The sequence below is a fragment of the Tupaia chinensis genome, unplaced genomic scaffold, assembly GCF_000334495.1.
Source record: "Tupaia chinensis unplaced genomic scaffold, TupChi_1.0 Scaffold000394_1, whole genome shotgun sequence".
NCBI classification, from domain to species: domain Eukaryota; kingdom Metazoa; phylum Chordata; class Mammalia; order Scandentia; family Tupaiidae; genus Tupaia; species Tupaia belangeri.
This window is the reverse complement of record NW_006159896.1, coordinates 2,598,529-2,617,415: the sequence shown is the minus strand read 5'-3', so window position 1 is coordinate 2,617,415 and position 18,887 is coordinate 2,598,529. Positions and strand designations below refer to the sequence as shown.

The window sequence follows — 18,887 nt, the reverse complement described above, 5'->3', positions numbered from 1 at the left end:
GAGAGGTTTTTTTGTTTGTTTGTTTTTTGCTATAGGGCGCGTGTGCTCGCCTGCCAGACAGACAGAGAGAGACAGAGAGACAGAAAGTGAGAAATCACCCCCTGGGGGGGTGGCCATGCCGCAATCCCTTCTCTATTCTCCTCTCGGGTTCCTGGGCACGCATGCACACGCGCCTGGCATGAGTTTTAAGCCACCGGGTCTGGGTCGTGAACCACGGTCGACAACATGGGAGTCCAGTGACATAGCCATTACGCTAACTGCTGGTCCCTGATAATGTATATTTTGTCAGCCAACTTTTACCAGTCCTTTGTATTTCTAACCCTGTATTTCAGTGACAGCTTTCAGTGAAAGGGAGACACTGAGCTGGAATGAGGGAGAGGGACGGGCATGTCCTAGTGGGGATCCGGGAGGAAAAATTCTAGGGACGTGGCACTCGGTGAAAACTCATGGATTCCCAAGCACCTTGCAGGGTGCCAAGGCCATAAGAGAGGCATTCTGGCCATGGCAGCACACACCAGCAGGTTTCAGACCTACTTCCTGACCCGCAGAATCAAGCCGTAAACCTTTCAGCAAGGCCAGAGGAGCATCTGCTGCCTCCAGAGGCACAGAGGCTCAGGGCCCCGAGTCATGTGCGCAGAAGACGCACGGGTTGGCCAGAGGAATTTCCTGTTAAAACACAGCCACAGTCAACTCATTCTTTCCTTTCGATTAGTATTCACTGTTCATGCCTAGCAGCTGGAGATTGGCACCCTGTTTGCAGGTTGAGCTGAAATATCTGGAAAAGTAGAATAAGCAGTCAAAGTGCTGGTCACACGTCCATGGCATCTAACTGGCCGAGTCAGAACCAGCTTTTGCCAAGAGGCGAGTTTCCGTCTCTTCCCTACCTTTCCAGTCCCACCCCAAGCACCATTGCCTCCATTTTAGCCAAACTGCGGTTGCAGGAGCGTCCCTGTGTGCCCCACCTCCAGGCCATGGCTTGCGCCTTCTATGGCCTCTGGGGGCTGTCCAGCCTCGTCTGTGCTTGAAATCCTTCAGGACTCCTTTCCAGGACTCCCTCTTCTGAGGCTCCTCTGGCCAACAACGGAGTTTGTCCTCTGTCTGTCTAGAGCATGCTAGCTGTGTGTCTGGCCGCCCTCACCTTTGCTAGCTCTCCTTACTGCTCAGCCAGGCTGAACAACTGAAAAGCACATTTCGTGCTTGACTCCCCAGGGTCCAGCCCTAGACCCTGACTGGGCTCTTAAACTGAGATCGGGGGACAGTCTCATGCTTTTGGCTCTAGGAGCTTTGTGGGAACATCTGCCATGGATGGAATTTTTAAAAATTTAACAGAATTGGGACCAGCAAGTGGCATGGTGGGTGGTGGTGGTTGTTGTTTGTTTTGGTTTTGGTTTTTTTTGGAGAGGTTTTTGCTAGAGGGCGCGTGCGTTCGCCAGACAGACAGAGAGACAGAAAGCGAGAAATCACCCCCCAGGGGGGATGGCCACGCGGCAATCCCTTCTCCTCCATTCTCCTCTCGGGATCTTGGGCACGCACGCACACACGCCCGGCGTGAGTTTTAAGCCACCGGGTCCAGGATGCAAACCGGGGTCGACTACCTGGGAGTCCAGTGACATAGCCAGTACGCTAACTGCTGGTTCCATATAGCTTTAAGGTGGTTAAGGCGCTGGGCCCTCCCACATGGCCAATCATGGTTTGAGTCCCAGACCTGTCGCGATCTCTCTCTCTCTCTTTGGTCAAATTAAAAAATAAATGAATGAATAAATAAGGTTAAATAAATATTTTTAAAAATTTAACAGAATTATTGGAAATATATGATGAAATTGTCTTATAAGGTTATACATTGTGTATGTTGTATGTGTATGCACACATACACACACCTGTGACTGGATACATCATGTATTTATTTATTTTTTTTTGGAAAGGTTTTTCACTATAGGGCACGTGTGCTCGCCAGACAGACAGAGAGAGACATAGAGACAGAAAGCGAGAAATCACCCCCCAGGGGGGATGGTCATGCCGCAATCCCTTCTCCTCCATTCTCCTCTCGGGATCTTGGGCACATACGCACACGTGCCCGGTGTGAGTTTTAAGCCACCGAGTCCGGGACGCGAACCGCGGTCGACTATGTGGGAGTCCAGCGACATAGCCATTACGCTAACTGCTGGTTCCCTATGCCTTTAACTCTTAAAGGACACTCTTAAAAGGGCAAAAATCATGACTTGTACAAATATAAAATGAATACTTGTCAAAGGTTTTATTTATTTAACTAATTAATGAGAGAACCAGTAAAATATTTTAACTATAAAGAGTCCCACACTTTTATAGTCAGGTAAGAAATGCTAAAATAATTTTTTAAATGAATGCAAAATTAGTTGATATTTTAGATAATCAGGTGGTACTCTGTAAGACATATTTTGCCTTTATGAGCAGGGATTATTTTCATTACTGCCTTTTCTGAAGTTAATTTCTGTCTGTGCAGGGTTTTAGCTAGCCCTGGTCAAAGATAAACAAGGGTGGCTAGCTAGGACACCATTAATTTATTTATGTTTTATGTTGAGGCACACATGCCCAGGGACCCAGCATGGTTTTCAAGCCAGTAGGTCTTACACTCAAACCGCAGTCCACCATGTGGGAGTCCAGAGCCTTAACCACCATACCACCTGCTGGCCTTGACACCGCTAAATTCAAAGTCACAGTTTATCTTTATGTGACATACAGTGGTCTCCTTTGCATCTACGAGTTTACATTAGATATGTGACTGGGTAGTGTTGTTTTTTTTTTTTCATAAATAGGTATTTTGTATATAAGAGTTTGGTAAAAAATTACTTTCTGAAAAAGTGCCCCAGTTCCATTCCTTACTGATTCCATACTTAGTCTGCTGAATCCATTGGTCCATAGATTATCCACAGCACTAAAAATTCTTTCCATACCAACTGTAGAAATTGGAATTGAAATAGAATTTTGAGCCAGTTTTAACATACTTTGAGCAACTGGCTTTTTTTCGAAAAATATTCCCATGTATCAAGAAATGTTATCCTCTGAAGGCAAGGGAACAAGATAGCAGTATCCTCATAAAGAGACTTGGGGGGGAATGTTTCCCCTTCCTGGAAACAACTTCCAGGTTTGACCTACTTTACCAGAAGACGGGGTGGGTTTCATGGTTAGTCACATGCGAATGCCACATACAAGGTACTCAGGGCGTGATAAAGGAAATTGCCTGAGATGACCCACTTCTGCGGGTATTTCACCAAGGTCAGGATCGCCCTGGCTTTTGACCTGCTGGTTTGTGAATCCCACTTAGCCCTTACAGCTGGCATTTGGCACCATGGAAATGACTTAACTGGGACTTCACTTGTAGCTGGTCGTTTCAGTTCACTTTACCTGTGTGGCTGCAGCCCCTTTCTCAATCCTAATGTTGTGCATTTTTTGCTTTTTTATAGCAGATTTTTATGGATCTTATTGATATTCCATGCAAACTAGCTTTTGAGTTTGCCATTTCTGTGCCTTTGATGTTTACCATTTTTTGCTTTTTAAAAACAGTTTTTAATTTTATCTATTTCTCCTATTTCCCCCTATTTTCCTAGCTTAAGTTGAATGTTTAGTTCATTTATATTACTTATTTTTTATTGACATATACTAATTGCACAATTTTTGCACCATAATAACGTGCTTTAATTCCATTTTTCCATGAACTGTTTTTCCCCCCTAGAGGGCACATACACTCACCAGAGAGAGAGAGAAAGAGGGAGAGGGAGGAAGCACTGCAACCCCCTCACCTCCCCGTCTCTGCCCACACCCAGAATGTTTTTCAAGCGCAGGGGCTGGGATTCCAACCATGTGGTCAGCCATTTGGGATCCAGTTCCCTTCCTCAGTAGACCATGGGGCCAATCCCTGATGAATTTTTCGATGTCCCCTCATATGTCTTTCTCCTCTATTAAATCCAACCCCCCAGGGGTATTTGGACAAGCGATTTAATTCTCTTGATGATGAACTTGAAATAGAGGTGTGGTCCTGGCTCCATTTTCGTTACTGACTTCGCAGAGATCAGATGACTGTATATTACGGTGCTTCACAAACAGCAAGTGGAAGACAGTTATTTCCTGCCCAGATAAACAGCGGCCTCAATTAACAAGTCAGCCAAGCGGCTGTTACCCTTAGCACCCTTCCCCCAGTGTGTCCTGCATTTCTCAAGGAGAAAAGAAAAACTTGCTTTTTTTTTTTAATTTCATGAAGTTTATTACTAAGTTATTTCATTCCCAGAGGCAAATCACATATGTCAAGGATTTTGTTCTAGGGCAAATTTAGAATTATCTGCTTTTTGGCAAGCGCACCTGGATAAGAGCTGCATAGGTGAAAAGGTTTTACTCTGAAAACTGAACTACTCTCTACTTCTCAATAAACGACTTCTCAATAAAATTGAAATCCCATGGAAAAACTTGCTTTTTATTTGTCCACGTCTTCAATGCTGGAGGCTTCCTTTCAGCTTATTCTCCCCTCCTCTCTGAAGTCCTGAAGCTATTGCTGCTCTCCTGCGCCAGGCGTCTCACTACCACACTCTCGGGCTCCAGAGGCTGAGGAGGGAAGAATCGGGCAGGGCCCGTCCAAAGCAGCCTCGGGCTCCCAGATGCACCAGATGTGGCCTGAATCTGGGGTGTGCAGACCCAGATCCCCGAAATGGCAGCGCCTCCCCTGGTTCTCTGCAGTCACTGTCCCGTGAACACTGCCGTGCCTGGATCTGATGGCCGTGGCCTGTCTGTTGGTGCAGGTCCTTGTATCAGTAACTGGGGTCTCAACATCCCGCCTGACTAGAGTACCTCTTCATTCACACTCCTGGGTGTAGCCACTGACCTCTTTCCTAGAACTCGGGCCCTGCCAGCGGGACTCCGAGATCCCAGCGTTGGCCACGTGCTGCAGCACAGCCAGCCCGCCCCCAGCTCCTCTTTCCAAGCCTGGTCTCCTGGTCTAGATGCCTTTCCTCAAAGCCACTGTATTCAAGGAACCTGGTTGCCATTCCTTGGCACTGGTCCTCGACTTGGGATGTGACAGCTTTATGTACCCGAGTTTCTAGTCACAAAGGATCTCGCTTCTCTGACTTTGGCTGTGGGTATCTGTTCATCCTGTATTTGCTTAACTGAGTCACCCCTTAGATAAGTACACATGGAAATGAAGGTTGTCTTTTGGTTAAAAGACTGTACCCAGGGTACATATGACACAGACTATGGGGAGTTGGAGGAGGGGGATGGGAGTGACAGCCTGGCTGTCACCGTGTATGTGTGAGTCTGATGAGAGTTCGTGGGGCCTTCAGCCATGGACATGCTAAGGGGAGAACAGGTGGCCATGTGGCTGATGACCCCTTGCAGAGGCCTGGTGTCCCTGTGAAAGAACTCCTCAGGGTGCCCGGAGCAGTTGCCTCCCTCTCTAAGCACCTTGCTTTTGTTGGGTCTCGGCACCCTCGAGAGTTGGCACTAAGTGGGGAAATCCAGCATCATGTGGGACAGTGGACGAGGTCACTTTGGGGAATCTCTTCCAAGTATGAGATTGTATGAAAATGACAAGACCGAGGCCATGAAACTTTCCATCTCTGCACAAAACGGCCTCTTAAACCTTCATTATGCCTGGGATTTGGCACATCATAGATGCGCCATTTGGGAAGTAGGAAGTTTTCCATTGGTCTTCAGATAGTCATCCCTTTCGCATCTCTGGTTCATTTCTTCTCTCATACTCTGCATTTTGTTCTCATTCCAGCTTTTGAACCGAAAAGACAAGACCACCTTTGAGAAACTGGACTACCTGATGTCTAAAGAAGATAATTACAAGCGGACCCGGGAATATATCCGAAGCCTGAAGATGGTTCCCAGCATTCCCTATCTAGGTAGGAGTCTGAATCGCCTTCTTTTTAAAGAAAACTGCTCATGCCAAATAAGATGTTTTTACAGTTTTTAGTTGAGACATTTCCAGGAAGCAGCACAGGCCATGGATAAAGAGGCAATTGGTTGGCCCGTTTGGTTGGAACAGGCTGTCGGTACTTCTGGGGATGGGAACCTTGATGAGAATGAGAAATAAGGGATGTTCAGCGTCGTAGACGTGCGACCTGTGACTCTCAGGTCTCCCCGGGCCCTGTGGGGTCACAGCCACAGTAAAGAGACTCTCCCTGGTTCATCCATGTCCTCCTGGACTGGGACACTCGGTTCTGGTTCTCAGGGCGTTTTTCATGTAGTTCATGGTATTTGTACAAACAAAATTATAATAACGATTATGCATTTTTATGGTTAAAAAATAATACATGTTTATTGTAAGCTATTAGGAAGGGGAGAAAGTTAATATCATTTGTTATCTCATCTGAAGTTATTTTGCTCCATGAGCATTTATTTGAACATATCTAAGATATTTATGTTTGCTCTATCCAGAATGTTCAGTGTTATAGCTACATTTCTATACTATGACTTAATTTCATCAGACAGATATTTCACACTCAAACCTACACTCTAATATTGCCCATTTAGCTTGTTTCTATGTGTTTTTGCTGTTAAAATGTTACAATGAACATTCCGAGTGCAAAATCTTTCCAGATATAGTTACGAGTATTACTTTGTAATAAAGTCCTAGATGTGTGATTAATGGATCAAAACGTATACAAAAATTGGGCCAGCTGGTAGCATGGTGGTTGGGGGGGCTGGATCCCACATGACCAACTGTGCAGCCTGAGTTCCCGGCCTGGCAGCTTGAGGGTCATGCCAGTCCCTTTCTTGCTTTCCTTCTTTCTCGCCCCAGTGAGCACACACAGACTATGGCAAATTAAAACAAGCAAGCAAGCAAACAAGCAAACAAAAAACACTTAGGCAAAAATATATGCCTTTTTGTATATTTTTCAATGTGTTCTCTAGAGGTTGTATCAATTTACACTTTTATCAGAAGGGGATATAATGCAATTTTCTCCCACATGTTCAAGTAATGTGTACTTTTACATGTTTTTTATTTCTTCATTTTTTAAATTTTGCCAATGTGATAGGTGAAGGATACTTCTTGTGATTTGAATTTTAGAGTAATGCTAATTTTATGAAAAAGTCTTAAATCTTTTTATGACCTAAAATAGTTTTAGTAACAAGGGAAACTAAAGTTTTATAGAAATGACTCCTGATATTTTCAGGGATCTAGTGGAATTTTTTTGGAGTTGAATCTTTGACAACTTTTAACATTTCTTCCATGAGCATATTTTCACTTAGATTTTCTTTTAAACTTGAAATTTTGTTTTTTAGTAGAAAGTCTTTCATTTGATTTAAGTCTTCAAAATTATTAACACTGAGTTTTTTTCATTTAATTTTTTGACCATAGAGTATTATATAGTATTATCTTATAAATTTCCATCTCTCTCTATACATAGTTAAGTTTGCTTTTATATTCTTAATTTTCAGTATTTTTGTTTTTTCTTTTTTTAAAATTGCCTTACCAGAGATTTGCCTATTGGTTTCCCCAAGATTTAGATTTGGGGTTTATCAGTCACACTGTCTTTCTGCTTTTAAACTTAGTGGGTCTTACTATTCTAGATGTGCCTTTTGTCTCCACATCTCAACGCCTCTGAAATTGGGATTTATCTCTCAGCTGATGATAAGCATTGTGACATTATTTAGTTGGCAGCAGGTTTTCTTAGTGGTACATAGAAAGATGGTATACTTCATAATAGAGGACATCTTAATTTGATAAAATGGAATTCTACTTTTTTGTTCGAAAATTCATCTTTTGTTTTCCTTCATTTGTATCATCATTTCAATTCACTACTTAAGTTGAATCACTGGTTCTTTTGTGTGTGTGTGTGTATATATATAATTTTCTTCACTTTAATATGGAAAGGCAGTTAAGAATATGAATTTTCCTATAATTGCTTTTTTGTTGCATTCTATACATTTTGATATATAGTGTTCTCGGTGATATTCAACTATTCTGTAATTATAGTTTTTTTTTCCCTTTATTCAGGTATTATTTAAGATAGTAGGGTTTTAAAAAATATATTTCAAGGGCTTGGGAGTATTTATTTTTCTGGTAGCTTTATTGAAATATAAATATATAATCCATTTAAAGTGTACAATTCAGTGATTTTCAGTATAGTCCCAGAATGATGCATTCTTCACTACAATCTATTTTAAAACATTTTATCATCCCCAAAAGAAATCCCACACCCTTTAACCGTCACTCCAATTTTCCCCTAGTCACCTTCTAGTTACCCAGGTAACCACATACTCATTTTCTGTCTCCACCATTTACCTCTTCTAGAAAGTCCACATCAATTAGATCATGCAACATGTTATCTTTTAGGGCTGGCTTCTTTCAGTATCATGTTTCAAGCTTCCTTCTTGTTGGATTATGGTCAGCTCCTCATTTCCTCTGATTGCTAAATAGTATTCCATTGTATAGATGCACATCACATTCTATTTATCCATTCACTTGATAGATATTCGAGTTCTTTCCACCTTTTGGCTATTATGAATGTATCACTATGAATGGCTTGGTTTTTTCTCTTGTTTAGGTTTAGGTTTTTGTCATAGGGTGCATGCACTCACCAGAGAGTAGAGAGAGAGAGAGACAGAGAGAGGGCTATCCCAGGGCAATAGCCATGCCATAGGCCCTTCCCTGCCATTCTCCTCTCAGAATTTTGAGCACACATACACACATGCCTGATGTGATTTTTCAGGCTGCTTGGTCCAGGACTCAAACTGCAGTTGGCCATGTGGGAGTCCAATGTTGTAACCATTATGCCACCTGCTGGCCCTGGCTTGGGTTTTTAAAACTGTTTTTTTTCTATTTTTTATTATTATGTTTTTTACATTGGTTCAGAATGTGTGACATATACAAGTTATGCTTTCTAGGTTTTTGGAACTATTGGGCTGTTGGAAAAGTCATGCCTTTTTGCACAGAAAAACAGAAAATTTCATTATGATTTTCTGACAACCAACCTACTATTTCAGATTTTTCTTGGGGCTTAACATCAGATCAACTTATGTACATGTTTCATGGGTTTTGGAAAAGAAGATCTAATATCTCAAATTACTCTTATAACTGCATTATAATAATCAAATTATTCATTATTGACAACTTGGTATATCAAGAATGAACTATATGGGACCAGCAGTTGGCATAATGGCTTTGTCACTGGACTCCCTTGTAGTCGACTGTGATTCAAATCCCAGACCCAGTGGCCTAAACTCATGCCAGGCGCATGTGCGTGCGTGCCCAAGAGTGGAACTGGGATTGCGGCCTGGCCATTTCCCACCTCCCACTCCCAGGGGGTGATTTCTCTCTTTCTGTCTCTCTGCATCTCTCTGTCCTTCTGGCAAGCACACACGCCCTATACCCTATAGCAAAAACCTCTAAAAAAAAAAAAAAAAAAAGAATGAACTAGCTATTAATCCTCCTTGCGTTCCTAGTACTTTCTGTCCGATATTTTTGTATACAGAAGTTTGTAGCAGAAAGATTCATCGTGAAGTGCCCCATACAAAGTTAACTTGGCTCCATTTCTTACTTGCTTTTTCTTATTTGATATTAATTGTGTGACTTCTATTTTATTTTTCATCTACATTTATTTTATAGATCTTTGGCTGTATTTTAGACTGTAATATTTTAAGCTGTCTTATTTTATGCAGGGTCCTTGCAAACAGCATTTACTCGGACCCAATGTAAAAACCTTTGGCATTTAGCAGGAGAATATAACTCCCGTTTGTTTAGTGTCATGCCGTGTAATCAAATTCAACATCCATTCTTTGCTTTCTTTTTTATATGCTTTCTTATCCTGTGCTTTTTCTCTTCTTCCAGCTTACATAAACTGCAGTCTTTCTGCTTGGTGACTGGGAAGTCTCCCTCCCAGGTCTCCAGATGGAGAGCATATTGATACCACAGTTCCCGGTCCTGAGTATCTGGTTTGCCTGAGGCTAATCAATTGAGAGATGAGATTGCTGGTATTCGGGTGAGGGTGGCTCAGTGTTGTCCACTGGTTCAACTCACAGGGGTGCTCTAGAACCTTCTCTCTAGTAAGAATGTTGAGAGCCATTGTGCACATCTGCTTGCCCTGTGCATGGCACCTTGAGAGCCATTGGAAAGGTGATCTCACTGAACGGTCGCCACAGCCCAGGGGAGCAGCAGGCACTGAGAGGTTGCCGAGGGCCACATAACTGGGCAGTGACAGAGCCAGGACTGGCTCAGGTGCTCTGCCTAGAAGCCCTCTCCTTACTTCCGGCCTCCATGTTCAGTTCATCATCTCCCTACTCCTTCCCTTCAGTTGTCACCAGTGTGTCCTCTGCCACCTAGGACTTTTGGGAGGCCACCGACCGGTACCATGTGATGTGGAAGATTGTCTCCTTCTTCCTTGGGGATGTACTTTGCTGTGGAACCACACATGGGTGCTCTCTTGGGCTTCCAAGGACATTAATCAGCCTGCGCTGGCCCTCAGGGCCCTGCCACTGAAGCAGCTCCTTGTCCCCAGTCACTTCATCTCTGGCGCCTCTTCCTGGCAGGCGCTTCCCAAGAGGCTCTTTGGAGCCCTTCATTTGCCTGCTTCTGGCCCTAAGTGAGCCCCACTTAACCTCCATGCTCCCGTTCCCTCAGCCTTGCCGTCTCCCCGCTCCCCTAAGCCAGTTAGACTGCATTCTCAGACTACATCAGGACAGCCCTGTCCCGTGTGAGTCAGAGGCAAAACTAGGGACCGATTCCAGCCCGCTTTCTGCCTCGGGATGGCGTGCGGGGTTTGTCAGGGGCTCCGTAGTTGGCACAAAGCAGAATGAAGCAAGAGGACAGCTGGGGCTCTGCCTGCACATCTGACCGCCACGGGCAGACCCTGCCCAAATCCAGATTGGGTTTCCGTGTTGGCTTCCTTGTGAGAACTCAACCTGTCTGGGGATGGACTTGTTTATCTAAAGAGGAATGGTTACATAATTCCTGGAAAGTACAATATAGGAAAAAATGTCCGAAACCATTTGCTTCCCCTGCAGTATCCTCACTGTAGGTCTTTTCCCCACGGGGAGGGAGGAAGTTCTTTTCTGGGGGAACCTGAGGTCAGCCCCTGATCCTGCAAACTGGTCCATTGGATGCTGTTTCAGCAGTTATTTGCCACTTAGAGCAAAAGGGGATTTTATTTTTGTAATGATTCTTTCAACTCTTTGTGAAAGCTTCCGTGCTCCCCCGAGTTCTGGGACTTAGCGTCTCCTGACGTGGGTAAGGATGCCCTCAGGTATTCCTAGCAGTTGTTACTGAACCTGTGGGTGTGATCCCAGCTCTGTTTAAAACAGGCCTTAGAGCCAGTGGGCTGCACTTTGGTGTGCTGAGTTCTTCATGAAACATAATTTAAAACACCGAGGGAAAAACTTACTCCATTTAAAAAATAGGACTCTCTTGGATCAAAAGTTCCTTCCAAATTACTTCACAGTGTGAATAGTGTTGGGAGCTAGGTCAATTATTTGCAGTTAATTTTATCTGATAACAACTGCTTGTAAATACCAAGATGGGGTTGAAAAAATAACAGAAGTGAGCAAAGGGCTTTGAAGACTGGCCACGCCATTCCTTTCTCAATAGCTGTATTGATTTAGGGGGTGCTTTATTTTCACGACTTCTTATTCCCTCCAGGAAATAACTAAATAAAATTAGGAATGTGATGGATTTTACATGGCTTATAGCTCATTCTAAAAGTAACCATAGCCCTGTGGAAAATTGCAATCTTTCAAAGAATCAAAACGAGGCATTCTGACAGTTCTGAAGAGTAAGGAAACATTTCGACATTCTTAGAAGATGTGCCCAGACCTCTAACATGTGAAGTACATTTCTCGAACCTAAACCATTCCTCCAAATAAGCAGACCCTCCCATTTTTTTCCCCAAAAAAGTAAACCTTTATTTTCAGATATAAATTCGGAAGTTTAACACAAAGGCGAATTACCTCCGAGGAGAAGACAGATGGGGCGGAACTGTTGGATACCTAAAAGGACTTTCAAAAACAAGTGGTCCTGGGCCTGCCCGTAGCCTCGTCATTAAAAGAGCTGGATCTCACATGGCCACCTGCCGTTCAAATCTGTGCCCCAGTGACTTGAAAAATATGCTTGGTACACGTGCAGGCATGTCGCAGTCCTCACAGGATGAGGAGTGGGGAAGGGACTGCGGCGTGGCCATGCCCTACTGAGCGGTGCCCTCTCCCTCTCTCTGCTTCTCTGCCTCTCTCTGATGAGTGCACAGACCCTGTGGCAATTTAAAGAAAAAAAAAGAAGTGGCCAAAAAGTGTTCACTTTGACATCCCAAACCCCCCAGAACAGCAGGGGAAGTGGGGTGTTCATACTCCGAGCAGAAGGCAGGTACGCTAGGCCTGCACTGAGGCCCGTGTGTCTACGGTCAGTCTCTACATGTGCAATGGGCGCTTCTGTGGACCCGGCACATGCGCTCTGGTGGAGCTCACAGCAGGGAAGAGGAAATTGAAACCGAGCTGAGCAAATAAAGGGGACCAGCCCACTGGGAGTACCAGGAAGGACTTCCAGTTGGAAGTGGAGCCCTAAGGATGAATAAACTGGGTCAAGAGGTGGGGAGGTGAGGAGGTGAGCACCCCAGACACAGATGACAGCCGTGCACAAGGCTGGAGTGGGGAAAACGCTTGTTGGAAAAACTGGCTGGAGAGCAGAGAAGGCGGGGGAGGGCACCCCGAGAAGCTGCTGGAGTGCAGGGGAGAGGCAAGATTGCTTACAGCCTGGACCCTGGGAGTGAGGAGCTCAGCCGGCCTGACCTGTGAGCAAGAGGGAGCCATGGAAGGGTCAGAAGCAAGGGCATGAGCAGGCTGGACTCGCATTTAACTCATATCCCCTGGCTGCAGTGCATGACTAGCTTCAGGAAGTCAGGCTGGAGGAGGGAGGCCCTGAGGGGCTCACGTAGGCGCTGTGAGGAATCACTGCATTTCCGAAATTGCTGGGGCAGGGGGACGGGAAGCCCTATAAAACTAGTTCATGTAGAGCTAAGCTTTGGAAAGGCCTGAGTCAGTTGTCAGTGAGCAGACCCCTATACCCGATGGAGATGCACGCACGTCCCTGCTCTGAGGCTCTGAGAATGGAATCGTGCTCTCAGACTCTGCCTCCCTGGAGAGCTGAGATGGAAGAGCGAGCACAGGAGGGATCCAGCTGCCAGGAGCCGGCCGAGCATCTGCTTCCCAAGGCGTGGACCTGTGCGGCCGTTGCCCCTTGGGTGGGGGCAGCCATCCCAGAGCCAGCACACAGCAGCTTCCAGGTCAGCATTAGCAGTGATGTTATTTGGCCCTGTGTTAGCCAGAGGTTAGGGTAATCTTTTCCTTTAATGTCCAGCTGAAAAAATTCCATTCCACGTGCAGGAAATCCAGCCTTTTTTCAGTTCCCCACCCCATGTGTTTCCAAGACTCCCCCAGGAACACTCATTCATTCCACAGGTCCATCCTGGTTGCCTGGTGCCTCGGTGAGCAGCCTGGCCCAGACCTCTGCTCCTGCCGTCGAGTCATCTCCCGCCTTTCCTACGCAGGCTCCCTAGCTGGACGGGGGAGAGCCAGGCCTCCTATATCTGGGACAGTACAGCTGGGGACATCAGGGCCACTGGGAAGAGCTCAACTCTGGAGTCCGGTGGCTGCACCAAGGCGTGCTCTTTTCCCGTCTGCCTGAATGGCCACACGCTGCAGGGACCCACCGCTGCCTGGGAGAGCCTTTGTCAAGTTTGTCACTCTCAAAACCAATGTCTTCGGCTCTGAGAAGCAGGAAAAAGCTTCCTCTGACCCCAGTCTCAAACATGCTTTTTGATTATCAGAATAATCTCAAAGATACTATCCCATCCAAAATGAAGGGACCCTCTCTGTAGAGTAATTAGCTATATATTGTTTCAAATGTGTCCCTTCTAGAAGGGAAGGGATCACCTTTACTTTTGCCACCTCAGGGTTTTCCATCTCTCTAGGATGCCATAGTCTTGCCCAGTTCTTACAAAAGGCCTGCGAATATTATTAAAAACCCCATTTTATGAATGATAAAAGCCACGGTTTGACTTAAGACTTGGCCGACATCGTGCCTATGCCAGGCGGATGCCACGTTGAACTTGGAATCTCCTGCTCACGACTGGGACCCACCCAGCCTCCACTCTCCATCCTCCATGCACGATCCCGTCTCCACAGAGACAAACGGTGGGAGGAAACCATGCGCGAGGAAAGGCACCCTCGGGGGACGGTGGGCTTCCTGTGCCATTGCTGCCCAGAGCTGGAACACCTGCCCCATCCTTCCCTGCTGGAGCGCAAGGGAGAGCACCCGCAGAACCCGGAGACCGGAGGGAGGGGGCAGGGCCTGCAGTCAGCCTTTCTCCGGTCACGAAGTGTATTGTGGCCCTGGAAGGAGGTAAGAAGACAAGCCCATTTTGTGCAGACAAGGGGCCGTCTCATAGCAGGGACCTGTGCCCTCAGTACGATGACTGCTTCTCGGGCTTCCGTTAGTCTTTGGAGTCCGAATTAGAAGCTAATGGTAATAATCACAGCTCGCATCTGCTCTCCCACGTGGCAGGCTAAACTGAGCACTTCACATGCGTTATCTCAGTTAACCCACCCATCGCTCCTGCTTCTGAGGGAGGCACTATTTTTAACTTCTTTCAGAGCTGCAGTATAAGCAGGATTTATGGTAAAGGGCACACTCGAGTAACTGACCACTCCAGTGTCCCTGCCACCAACCTCAGAGCATGCCGTATGCTCCAAGAACTTCGCAGCACCTGGGGAAAATGGCGTAGGCTGCGAGGGGACAGTGTCTCCATGACCCTTCTGTGTGGAACACGGGCTCTAGAAAGGAGATTTCCTGGCGGGAGGGCCTGGAGAAGCTGACTCGTGGGCGGAGACAGAGCAGACCCTAGCTACCCACGGACACGTTCTCATTGCAGTTTCATACCTGAGCTGGCCCAGAGAGCAAAGGCTAGGGGTGAGGAAGGACTCGCAACTTCTCCACCCTCAGGACTAACCTGGGCCCACTGCGGACTCGCCTTGGACTGTTTCGGAGAGGGAGGCCAGGACAGTGGTCCTGAGACTGCCAGATCTGTGTAGTCAACACAGATATTTCGCACATGGCCTCCAGTGACCCTTGTCCCCTGCTGTCCATATCCTTATGTGATTCTTTCTCCTTAAGTGGGGGCAGAGCATAGTGACCTGCCTCTGACCAGCAGAGTCTGACAGGTAATGGGCGGTGTCTCCGGAGATTACGCGGTATGAAGACCGTGCCTCCTCTGGGTGCTTGCCTTCCTCCTCTCTTGGAGCACTCATCCTGGGGGAATATTACTGCCGTGTGTCTTGTAGCCCTTTGGGGAGGCCCATGTGGCAAGGGATCAGGCTGGCCAACAACCACGTGAAGGAGTTTGCACACAGATTCGGCCTGAAAGTTAAGCCTTCAAATGAGACCACAGCCCCAGACAACAGTTTAACCGAAGTCTCATGAGAGCTCAAGCCAGAGAACCAACAAATTCCTGATCTGCAGAAACTGCAAGATAATAACTGTTTAATAGTGTTTTCATAAGTTGCTAAGAGTTGGGATAATTTGTCACACAGCAGTGGATAACTGGTATATTACATAGCTGTGACCCTACCCCGCATTTGTTGCTTTTTGCCCAGTCTGTAAAATACAACCACAGAAGGCCACAAGGTTGACCCCCTGGGGCAGCAGGAGTGCTGGGCTCCTCTGAGAAGCTAATTTTGAGGCTTGGAGTTGGGGGATCCTATAGCCTAGAGAGGGTGGATGCCATTGTGAGAGGCAGTGCGTTCTTGCAGCTGTGTTAGCAAGGTCCTGGTGGACAGCTGCTCAGGGCCTGGGAAGGGCCTGGAAGGCTCCCTCAAAGGCCGTAGCTCTCCGGGAGAGTGCGCGCTGGGCTCGAGTGCCCTGTACTGGTGCTTCGGAGGCCCTGCAATGCCTTCTCAGGGGAGCGAGGAAATACTTTCATGTGGCCACCGAGAGGGCTGTGCTCTGAAAGAGCATTTAGCGCCCACTCATTCCTTGAAAAGCTTTTAAAAATTACAAAAGTAACGTATTACTTGTAAAAGTCATTCACATAAAAAGGAGTCTATAAAGTAAAAAGTGAAAATCCTGTCCTTCCTCTCCACTCCCCAGCGGCAGCGTCTGTGCGTGGTTGGTGTGCGTCTCTCCACATTCTGTCCGCGTGAACACGCAGACGTGCCAGGGGGCGGTGCTGGCGGTGAGTGAGGGTGAACTTCTGAACCAAATGGCGACGTTTTGTACATACTGTTTTGTACCTTGCTTTTTTCTCACTTTAAGTGTCATAGGTGTTTGGTAGCAGCATGAACAGACTCGTCTTCCGTCGCAGTGGCACCCGCGTGGGGGCCTTGTTAGATACTGCCTGGATGTGAGCCTGTCTGTCCAGCTGTGCCCCAACAGACAGACGTTTATCCAGGGGCTCTTCTGCTCCTCCCACCTGTAAAAATTTTGGTTTTCTTTATTCATGTTGGAGCATGTGGGTGAGGGGCAGGGTCTGGTCATGCTGCGATCCCCTCTTCCCATCCTCCAGCCCGATGGGTCCTGGGCACGTGTGTGTGTGCTGGTGTATTTCAGACATTCTGGGCTGGTCGCTGCGTGGGAACCGGCTTCTCTCGAGCAACACTTGGTCACTGTGCCATGGACCTGGCCTGCTGCTTGCCCCTTGTACTGGGGAGCCCCTCCGCCCGGGTGTCTTGGCTCCCCTAGAGTCCTCTGGCTAACAGCACTGGCAGTGGTGTTGCCAGGACAAGGGCTGTGAGGGTGGCTCCTGGACGGCCTTCTGAAAGGTCGCAGTTACACAGCTACAGTGGGGCCGACAGTATGAGTAGCTTGTCAGCTTCCTCCACTCAGCAACACTTCATCTCACCATCCTTTTATATTTATGCTAAAATATTAATGAAATACGGCATTTCTTTTTCATATATACTTCTCCACCCATCAGTTCTCTCAGACCGTGGGTTAGGCGGCTGGGCCTTCAGGCTCCCACCCAGCTGACAGCCACCTTCTGCCTCTGCTTCCGGAATATCTGTCCTTGCTCTCCCTATGTCCCTAGGACAACTCTCAGTGCCATGCTCAATCCAGTTGGGTTCCCACAAAGAGGAGGCTGACTTAAGTTCACACCCAATACATTGTTCTGGGGCCTGGTCAGCGTAGCGGGCCCCTCCGTCATCACGTGGCTCCAGAGGAGGATTCTAATCCCATTCCCTCCACATTAGCCCCCCTTCCGGGCACCAGGCCACTCTCAGCTCTGCAAAGACTCGGGGCCCATGTGGCCATCTGCCTTTGCCCCAGGAGCTCTCCTATTGTAGATGTCCCTCAGCTTCAGGACATGTGGTAGCAGGGAAGGGCGCATCCCCTGGCCAGCCCATGGAGCCAGATTTATCACGACCATCTGTGAGCAGGGCTTGGGCCAGCCAGCCGGCCCGCCCGCCGGGAGGCACTGCATGTGGCAGTGCTGGAGAAGGCTGAGCACATGGGAGGGATTATCTGTGTCTGGGCTCCCGTGTGTGGGCTGTGCCGGCCCAGGGTGTCAGGAGACATGCAGAGACTTGAACATCCCAGGATGGTCGGTCCCACAGTGTGTGTCTGTAAGGGGTGGAAGCCCAGGCGGAGGCACAGAGGGGGATGAGCCACCACGACCAGGACCCCGTTGCCAGTTGATGGGGCCCAGAGCTTGGACCAGCTGGGACTGGTACACGAGGGACAGACACAGTGGGACACTCCGAGTACCAAGGGTGGGCTAGCGAGTCGTAGGTCCTAGGACAGGTGGCTCTCTTACCCCCTGGGAGGAAGAGCAGGGTGGGGCCCAGCAGCCGTAGCCCTAGCAAAGGGTGGGAAGCCGCGAAGCTGCGAAATACTCACCGCCGTTATCTGTGTTCCGCGCCCACCACAGTATCCCTCCAGCCACGGGCAGCACACAGCTGGGCCTTGCAAGGGCCAGGAACCAAGTCGGGAAATAGCGCGGCCTGGCTTCCTGACCTCTAGGGCCTCCTGTCCATCCGCGAGCTGCTTCTGCACAGGCAAGCTGGCTGCGCACTTCTCTCCCATCCCCACTCCTGCAGGCGGGAGGCTCTGAGTGTCCAGGAGGATCCTCACACGTATTCTGAGTGACGATGGTGACATAGGAGGCTTGTCGGTTTCACGCCCTCTTCGGGCAGAGCAGTCTACGCGGGGGAGGCAGAGCTCAGGAATCAGGCCCACTTGGGTGTGAACCCGACTGTCTCAGGCTGCATGTTCTTGGGCAGGTCACTTAGATCTCTGGGCCTTGGTTCTGTTATGTCAACGAGAGGCTAATTACAGAGCCCACCCCGCAGGGACACCGGAGAATGCAAGGAGCCCAGCCTGCTGCTAGCTCTCTGGAGGCAGCCCGGAGATGGCAGGTGGCATTGGTACTCTCCACAGCGACATACGGAAGATCCCGGCAGCTGGGAGCTCTTTGTCGCCAGGAAGGGCAGGGAGAGGCCCATCTGGGCACAGCCAGGGGTCGTGGTTAGTGACCCAGCAGGGTCTGGAAGGGTTGGATGTGCTTTCTGGGATCGTGTAAGGTCAGCAGGGAGCAGGACCCCCTCTGAGGGGGAACAGGGTAGAAGCCATCTAGTTGGTAAAGCAGTCCCTGAGAGGATCAAGACCATGAACAACTGGAATGTAATCCAGGCTCCGTTTTGGATACAGACCCAGCCTGTGGCCCTCCTTCCTTGGGAACCCAGGGGCTCCCCCTGCCTCTCCCACAGCATTGTACCCCAGTAGCAGTGTTCATTCCACCCAGCCTGCTCTAAGGCAGAGCCCAGAGGGTAGGGGTGGACCCAGCCGGACCTAGGCCAATCAGATCCCCTGTCTGGGCATTAGCATTGGAACGCAGGGTGCTGGCAGTCAGACCAGGAGGACATGTGAGCCCAGGAAT

The 18,887-nt window shown here is 48.0% G+C and overlaps 1 protein-coding gene across 15 annotated transcripts in view; it reads left to right on the top strand.

Annotated features, from left to right (window-relative positions):
- The window catches only part of RALGPS1 (Ral GEF with PH domain and SH3 binding motif 1), a 284,196-nt gene that overhangs the window by 137,136 nt on the left and 128,173 nt on the right, over nucleotides 1–18,887 (top strand). For all 15 annotated transcript variants that reach the window (XM_006154099.3, XM_014590021.2, XM_027774049.1 and 12 more), the window contains one exon: nucleotides 5,747–5,873. In XM_006154099.3, the coding sequence (XP_006154161.1) occupies nucleotides 5,747–5,873 (127 nt within the window). The remainder of the gene's footprint in view (nucleotides 1–5,746; nucleotides 5,874–18,887) is intronic.